The 9,432-nt window shown below is 36.2% G+C and overlaps 1 protein-coding gene across 1 annotated transcript; it reads left to right on the top strand.

Annotated features, from left to right (window-relative positions):
• The first annotated feature begins 6,264 nt into the window (after nt 1–6,264).
• Nucleotides 6,265–9,149, top strand: tmem100a (transmembrane protein 100a). Its single transcript, XM_088599651.1, has 3 exons — nt 6,265–6,283; nt 6,685–7,048; nt 7,857–9,149. The coding sequence occupies exon 3, from the start codon at nt 7,949–7,951 to the stop codon at nt 8,351–8,353; it is 405 nt and encodes a 134-aa protein (XP_088455777.1). The 5' UTR covers nt 6,265–6,283; nt 6,685–7,048; nt 7,857–7,948; the 3' UTR covers nt 8,354–9,149.
• The last annotated feature ends 283 nt before the right edge of the window (nt 9,150–9,432 follow it).

Below are 9,432 nucleotides of genomic sequence, written 5' to 3'. Positions count from 1 at the left end.
GTAAAGTGTCGAAAATACAGTATCTGGAACACGGTTGGAAAATGATCTTACAGGGTGTCAGAATGTAGAAGCTCAAAATTAGTTTCTCATGTAAGATATCCACATCAGTATTTTTTCAGGTAATTGTTTTTATAGTTATTTAAGGACTTTGAGAATAAGGTCTTCTAAAGGAGAAGACAGGAGGAGTCACTGCTTCCTCCAGTTGAATGGAAATCCTCTGCTTTTGTTGGAAAATGAACTACTGTAGCTCAGGAATGAAAAACAAAAAGGACAATGCCCCATATCAATTGACTATATATTTGAACATCTCTCTTTGAAATGGGGCATTATAAATTAAGCTTAGACATAATTAAAATGGTTTTACACTGTGTATAGCGCTTGTAAATATATTATTCAAGATTATGAAATCAATGGTGGATTATCAGAGCACTTAGCCACTACTTCAGCCTTTATTTTTGCATTAGACGGTAGTTACGATGTAGGCATGTCTGAGAAATGTACTGTAGGTAGGGCAGCCGTAGGGGAAACAGAAACACCTACTTGATGCAGTTGCTGTGCTGACTTTGTGAAATAGTCATGGGAGCCCCAGAAAACGCCAATGGAGTGGACTGAAGGTCACATCTGCATGCAATTAATTCCATCATCTGAAACACAAAGGCATCCCAGCCACTAACAGAGAAAGGGAAAAGAAAAAAAAACGCAGCTGCAGAGGAAAAATCTGTCTTGCGTAATATATCCACACAGCTCATACTGATAAAAATTGTCTTTGTATCTAACTGGCTATCTGACTTTCTAGTCCTCCCTTTTAAAATATATTCTTCATTAGTGCTGCCCAGATGTTGAAGTGTTTTTGATTTACTCAGTTGTACAATCAGGCTTAACATTTACAATATCATAGCAAAGAAAATAAACACAACTACCTGGGAGGGCTATACTGGGCTAAAGGTCTACAGATGTGGAAGCTAAACAGCTGTATAAGCCTATCATCATTTGCTTGTAAACCACTGCAATTTCAGCCAAAGAGATAAAACCCTTTGAGGGAGCAGTCTGCAGTGAATACTGTGTTGTGTTCCTAACAATTGGTATTTCCGTCCAGCCATCTGCGCTGTCAAAACTAATGACTTCAAAATCATTTTACCCCCATAACCTTTTAAGCAGCATTTGTTTATGTGAGTGTTGAAAGAAACAAGGGATATAAGCTTCTACAACATTATTTTTAGTTTGTTCCAGCCACCCTGAACACTTTGTGTTAAAAAGTGCATCATATTCCCAGTTTAAATGCTCTTTACTATAGTTTCCATTCCTTCATGTTTCACCTTCTGTAGAAGTCCATTTCATTGTATTTATGAGTGTGTTTCAGGCATTTAAATACTTACTGTACAAGTCTCCTGGAAATCTTTTTTCAGCTCTGTTTGTCAGAGCTGACATTCTCAGAAGACATTGTGTAGGGTTACGATTAGGGTTGTATTAATGCAACATGGCATTTTAATATAATTTAATACATGGCTTGATTTAAGTTCACAGTTTGTAACTTTGTATACTAACATTGTTTGCCTTTTTAATTTCCCCAATATTTCTTAAGTTTTGTCAACATAAACATATGATAAAGTTGAGGTGTTTTCATAGATAGCGTCTTCATGCTCAGTGTTTCCCATCTTTTATTTATTGCTGATTTGTCTGCTATCTGCAACATGTAACATTCTCCACTTTGAACATAAGTAATTGGGCAGTACCTCTCATTTGAATAACTATCGATAGAGTTCTGTTAACAGTCATTATATAAATTCAATGTTCTTAGAATTTTGATGACCAAATACCTAAAAAAGCTCATATTTAAATATTTAAAGGGCTGCTGAGGAAATTATCACTTAATCTATAATTATAGGAAAAGTAGGTTGTGTAGTTTTACCAGCTATTTTTTAACATTACAATACAGTCCTGAACTTCCATAAGAAAAGTGAAGGCACATAACATAGAATAACAATATTAGGAAGAATATATATATATAATAACATTATTAGGATTTATTATTTTTGACTTTTGAATCTGTAATAGCAATGAGAAAGAGAGTTATTTCTTTTTTTGACATCTTTGAGATGATACAATTTGCCTGGGACACAAACCGAAATTCAGTTTACAAGCACAAAAGAAGGAATTTCTTTAGTCAGTGATTCTGGAACACACTTTGTAGCTATATTGTGTAAGCTTTCTCCATGAAACCTTTAATGAATGGCTTAATGGGATTCTGGAATCATTAAGTTACTAGCTGCCAAAGAAGCATGATGGGCCAAATGGCCTCCTACCACTTGTAACCTTTATGTTGCTCTGTAAATGATTGCCTTTTAAAACACTTGTGCTGGCATGTACAGTAGCTTACCTTTAGTGCCAGAGTGACTATCATTCTCAATGACAAGGCCCTATTCAAACTCTTTTACTTGGATCGCTCCATAGTTCTCATGAACTACAAACAGAGGCAAAGCAGAACTATTCAGAATCTCTTAAGGATTTTTAAAACATTGTATTATTAAGGTGACCATGTATTTAACCCAAAACTCAACTTCACACTGAAACATAAGGACTCCAAGATAATGCATGCTCGTTGATAAGGAATTGGTTGATAACCACAAAGAACAGGGCATTGCTAAGGGCATTATCTCTGACTAGATTTAGGTGATTGTTGTAGTACTGCAGGGATTAATATTAAGATCATTACTCATCTAAATTGTCATGATAGATGTCTCTGGTATAGCTATCCAATTATGAGATAATACTGAAGCAAGTGAAGTAATAAACACTGTTTCTGCAGTTCAATTGACACAACATGATTTATACACTACAGTATATACAGTATCATTATCCATTATACCTGGGCAGACACTTGGCAAATGAAATTTACTCTGAATACATTTGTTTTATAATGTGCAGACAGCAGGACTGTACTGTGTAATTGACCTTTTTGGGGTGCTGAAGAATACTGTAATACTGTACTTTACTTGTAATAACAAGTAAAAATCAAGGAGTTCATACGGACCCATAACCTTTCTCTTCCAGGCATTAAAATAGCAAACAAAATATTTGGATTTCTAATTAATAATGTAAAGCTTTAATCAAATTAGAATGAATTAATTTAATTATGTTTTAATTAATTAGACTATTTGCAATGTTGTGTTCAGTTTTGGTTATGATTCAACTAGTGGCAGTACAAATGAGAGAAACCAGACAAATTCCTTGTCTGAAATATTATACTCAGACTAGAGGAACTTAATCTTCCCTAGATGGCATATGGATAACTCATATTTATCCATTTACCTCATATTTACATATGAGAGTTGGGGCAGAGAATGATAAAGTATAACATGTTGTTTACCTACAGCATATCTAGGTAGAAAAGGTTCAATGGGATACATACTGTACATAAGAGGCCAACTGTACACAATTACCAGTACACTAATACTATTTTAAAAGTGCCAACTTCTGTTATCTGATAGATCAGAACATAAAGAGTAGTTAAATAATCTGAGGATCTCACCAGTTATTTCTTAAAAGGGATTAGAGTATCAGCTTCAACAAAATGGCTGGGCAGTTTAGACCAGATACCTACAGTACAACCCTGTTCTGAGTGTTAAATGCACTTTTTGTAGTTTCCACTTACAGTATGTACCCCAGTTTGTGTTTCTTCAGTTTCTTAATTTGTCTGGGTTATGTTATGAAAACAGTTGTTCCAACTGTGCTGATATATATTATCTTTTTTTCCTGAAATATGAGGGCACAGTCTGCAAAGCTTGTCCAAACCTTTTGTACAGACCAACATTTAAACAGCAGGCTGGCCTACCCTTGAACCAAATCTAAAAACCTACTAAACTATAAAATGAGTGAAGTATTGATGGGTGTCCTGTCTGGATAATAATCCAAACAGGTACATCCAACAGCATTGAACAGCTTCAACAAAATGAGACCTGTTTTTATTAAGAAATTGTAACGAACAGTTCTTTCCGGACCCTATGCGGACGACACAATCCGAAGAAGTGAGGAAACACTAGGAAAACGTCGTGCAGGAATACGGGGCTGAAAACAGGGGGGCGTGTCCAAAGTGCGCTGGTGCACGGGGGAGGTGTGGCCTAGGCAAACAATCCAAAAGAGTAATCCATAGAGGGAATCCAAAAACACAAGAGTAAGTCCAAAGCCAGGAGATCCATCCATCCAAAAAAAGAATTAAAACCATGAACCGGGTCGGAACCGGCGGACAGGGAACGGGAACAGAGATTAAAACCTTAACGGGACCAGGCGCTTCCAGGTCCCGGACTCGCACGGTGCGGAAACCAGATGCAGAGCCAGGATGAGCGTCAGCGCCTGGCTTTTAAGGTGGGCTGGGTAAAAGGGATCAGGTGCACAGAATTAAGTCTAAAGTGGAAGGGCTGGAGCACCCTTAAGGAGGGGGGACTATAATCGTGACAGAAATGCATTCTCTCCATCAGTACATCAAAACTGAAAACTTTTACATCAGGTTCTGCAAGCTAACATATCACTAAGGACTTTGGATTGTTCAACTGTACATTGATGAGAACAACAAGTACAGTATGTGAAAAGTAAATACAAATGGTCAGGAATAATCAGATTCTTTCGATCAAGCAATAATATTATCACAGAACCTGAGAACTGAAGAAATTCAAAAGAGGTAAAATTATGATGTCAGGATATAAACAATACAAACTAAAAGGCATGTATTGATTTCAGATCAGGATCAAGTACCAGGGGCTCTCCCAAAGTAAGGGAAATGTGTTATCATACACATGAAAATTAAAAAAACATCTGGAGATGATGGCATATTGATTAATATCATGAAAGAAAAAAAAACTGATTCAACAAAGGCATTAGCCAAGCTTTTAAAGAATGTATATAGCAAATTTAAGTTGAAAAGAAATGTAAGAAGAAGAGGTTTGATCAGGTGGCATCTTCATTTACAAAGGAACACAGTTTTGATTACTTTTGCTCCTCGAATGATGCTTGCCAGGGTTTGGAGAGCCATCCATCCATTTTCTACAATTAATCTAATTTTCTTCCAATCCAGGGTCATGGGGGAGCGGGAGATGGAGCCTATTTCAGCAAGCAACAGGAGCAATGGGAAGGGACGCAAGTCATACACAGACACACACACACTCACACCAAGACCAATCGTCCCAGAAGGAAGGAAACGGGAGAACCTGGAGGAAACCCACACAAACACAAGGAGAACATACAAACCCCATGTACTGTAGATAGCACCCCAGGACTGAAATTGAACCTGTGGACCCAGTGCTGTGTTATTTGTTTCAACAGAAGTGGTATGAAATCTTAGAAAAGTACTGTAAGTCAGGAAGCCATCTTGGTTTATGAAGGAAAACTGTATTCCCAGAATTAATTAGATTGTCCCTGGAATGATGCCTACTGTACAAAATTTATAGTGTACTGGCACAACTGTTTGAAACATACTGTACAGTAAGCAGCTGGAGTTAACAAACGTTAGCCATTTCGAGGTAGAAATGTATCAAAGTATGCTTTCCAAACGTGAAATAGACTACACATTATATTTGCTCAGTTTTACACCATAGCACTTGATCGGTTTGCTCACCTTGATCTATGAATAACAGTTAGAAAAGCAGAACAGTAAAAACAGACAATTCACAACCAGGATTTATTTCAAGCAGTAGCATTTAAGGAAGACCTTAAAAAACCCTCTTAAAATCACTATAGGCTTCCAGCCTAAGGCTGCTTAGAATAATTAGACTGTGGGAATAAAGCTCTGCAAAGAAGTGAATTGGAAGGGCCAATGTTTTCTCATCCCTGCATGGAAATCCTCTGTCTCTATTGGGAAGGGATCTAGTTCAGGAAGGAAAAAGGTCAAGACAACACCCCATATCAAATGACTACGTGTTAGAAAATCTTACTTTGAAATAGGGAGTTATAAAGAAATCAAGCATTCCATAAAGACCTACTGTATATACAGTATACAGTATATATTTCTTGCTGAGGTTTATTGTTGATTATCTAAAAAATGATAATAGAATAAGGTTTGAAAACCTACACTTCTATAGGACCAATTCATAAAAGTATCAACAAGAGAGGAATGCTATAATCCCAAACTCTGTTATTATATTTGAATATGCTTAGGAACAAATTTAAAATAGGCAAATAAACATAAGGATGGCTTTGGGATTTTTTTTAATATCTTGGATTACAAATTTTGTTTCATGCATAAAGTTCTATATTTTGATCATTTACTGTACATCATTTGTACAATGTTCAGGTAATCCAAATTTAGCAAAATTACATTTGAGCTATGCTTATGCAACAGTTTGTTTTTAATTTAACAGTGCTTTACAGATTACTTTAAATATTTTATTCCACGTCTCCTATAGCATGATAAGATGGGAAATAATGATTTATTTTTTTGCTCCTGAAATGTGTGCTAAGACGGGAATTTCAGAAATTTGCTAAATAGAATAAAGTATACAGTATAAGAGTGCGTGGCAACTGCGTTTTAAAAAGGGTTAAAACATGTCTTTTCAGATGCGTTAAATGGGGTAAAAAAAAGCGTTCAGCTTTGTTTGCTACTTAGAAACTCCCCTCCTGAGTCACTGACAAATTTTAAACGTCCTTGCTTTCCTAAGACGATGGTATTCAAACTGACTCTTTCTTACACACCAGGGAGCACATAGGGGACATCCGATGAATGAGAGTCGGGTTCCCTAATCGAGCGCCGGCAGAGCAACATTACTGAAAGCAGCCCTGGAAAGCATAAAGCAACGCGAAGAAGGACTGCAAGAGAGGTTAATCGAAGTTCTTGATTACTTTGTTTAAGTCACACAAAAAAAGCTTAAATATATACGCATCAAAAGATTGCAAATTTCCTTCTTCAGAAGAAAGCTTGCTTGGGAATACATGCTCACGTTTGCTGTAACATACTTGTGGAATCCTTCTCATTTATTTTTCGATTCTTGGGCAAAGTGAGGGACACACAACAGACTACACATCTTGAATAAAGGTCTGTAATGGAGAGCGAAAGCTTGAGGTAAGTTTATTTCGATTTATAGCTGTAAAACCGAGAGAGCCGAAAACAACTTATTGTACAACGGAGGTTGTGCTGTACGTACAGTATGTGCCATGCATTGGTAAATGTCAGATGTTTTCTATTATCAATGAGCACTTAACCGCATGTACGCTTACGTCTTAATGATTACCTGGCTGAAGTTGCACACATTTGTATTACACCGAATGCACGTTCTGTTCTTTAAGGGTAAAATTGGAAAAAAGGAAAGAAACAATTTTCATAAATCTATATTGTAAACCATTCTCTGTATCTTTGCAAAACGTTCTAATGTTCAGCACACGTTATTACTTTATTTTAAATAAATATAATTTATAATTAACTTTTTAACAAAACTTAGTACTGTTACAAAGTTGTTTTCAAGAGTTTGTGTTTCATGTAACTGTTTGAAATATCAGCATCGCTTTTCTAGACAATGGGAAAGAGGGAGACTTCTACATTATTTATTTACTGTACTTGTTGTTTGTTGGCCCAACTTAGTTTCAAACATCTGTGAGTTATTAAAGAGAAGATGGCTTTCATTATACATTAAGTGTGTATAGTCCATGGTATAGACTGCAGACATTTGGTGTAGGGAAATACACAAGTACAGTACCCTTTTTTGTAACAATGTGAGATAAATAAAATCTACAACTCCAAAACAAGGAGGAATTATCAATAGAATCATGGACTTTATATACCATCAATGTCTTTCAGATTACTTGAGTAGTCTGGAGGAGCTGAGTAGGTAACTTCGGTATTGTGTGATAAAGTTTAATTTTTGTCTGCACAGCTTTGAACACACTGAACACAAAGGACCTGAAGACCACTGGAAATAAGGACCCATTGGTTCTGCAAGCATAATATTGAGAGCAACTATTTGCAATGCCAGAAGAATCCAGCAGAGACACAATGAGAGTCCCCAAAGCTCCTGAAAGAGTCATAATGGAAAAGACCAATAACAATGACTGTGTGGTGACTACTGTCCCACTGGTCAACGAGGTTCAACTGACAGCTGCTACCGGGGGAACAGAGCTTTCCTGCTACCGTTGTATGGTCCCATTTGGAATAGTCATCTTCATCGCTGGGATAGTTGTCACAGCTGTGGCCTACAGTTTTAACTCACACGGATCTATCATCTCTATCCTTGGGTTGGTAGTTCTATCCACTGGACTTCTCTTGCTGGGCTCCAGTGCTTTGTGTTGGAAAGTAAGACAAGAACGAAAGAAAGACAAAAGGCGTGAGAGTCAGACAGGCTTAATGGCGAGCCAAAGAAGTAGCTTTGCATAAGAAAATAAAAACAACTAAGAAGGAAGAGAAGCAGGAACACAGGGAGTTTGTGAACTGAGGAGATGCCCTTTCAGTTATGAAAAGCACCCACCTCCCAGATTGCTCCAGGATCTCCAAAGAAGTGATAAAACGTTCTAGCATTGAAGACATTGCCTTGAATTCTAACAGGCTGGACTCATCTGGATAGCTTGGAAGAGTTCTAGCCTGAATGGATTAGAATCTAACAGAATAAAGACAAATTGCTGTTGAATGGAGAATAGGACGTTTATCGTTTATTTATTTCTGTGTCCTGTGGTATTTAGCTGATGGAATGAAAAGTAAATAAAAAAAGAAGAAAAAAGAACAATGAAACATTTGTAGTGACTGCTTTGAGCGCATATTTGAAGAAAATATGACTGCCAGTTTTTATTCACTTGTGGCATTGCTATTCGCCTAATCACTGAAATGAGGTACTTAAGAATTTAATTTTTATGATATCATCATATCTTTATCAAACAAGAAGTAACTACATATTGTAAAAAATATCTATTAACAGTGAAATATTATGTCCTCCAAAACTTTGTAACTAGAACAAGTCTTACCTACAGTATCATTTGGCAACTTAACACAGCACAGTCATAGTCTACTCTCTGTAGTTACTGAGTTAATTATATTTGACAGCATAAAATATTTCTCCTGAAACAGTGACTCTAATTATTTTGTTAATATTTATAACTGTTGTAAATTTATTGGTCTCTTGTTACTAGTGTCTTAAAATGAATAAAACAACCATTTCCGTGAATGTCATTGAAAATAATTGAAGCAGTTTCTTCATTTGTGTAAGTTATGACCTAGAGAACTTGGGTTCTGTCTCTTAAAATTGAAGAGTCTTATTTCTCACTTTGGTTTTTCAGAAATAATTATATTGTATAATAACCTAAATTTTTATACACAGATATTTTTAAATACTTTATATATATATACTGTAAATCCATTATTATTTTAACACAAACACCTACAACATAATTCACATTTTCATATGGGGTGCTGCAGCTGGATAGCCAAAAGTCTGTGGTCTAGTAAGGAATACATTAAAAGCA

The sequence above is a fragment of the Lepisosteus platostomus genome, chromosome 11 (genome assembly GCF_059453375.1).
Source record: "Lepisosteus platostomus isolate fLepPlt1 chromosome 11, fLepPlt1.hap1, whole genome shotgun sequence".
Taxonomy (NCBI): Eukaryota; Metazoa; Chordata; class Actinopteri; order Semionotiformes; family Lepisosteidae; genus Lepisosteus; species Lepisosteus platostomus.
This window is presented reverse-complemented; position numbering and strand designations above follow the sequence as displayed.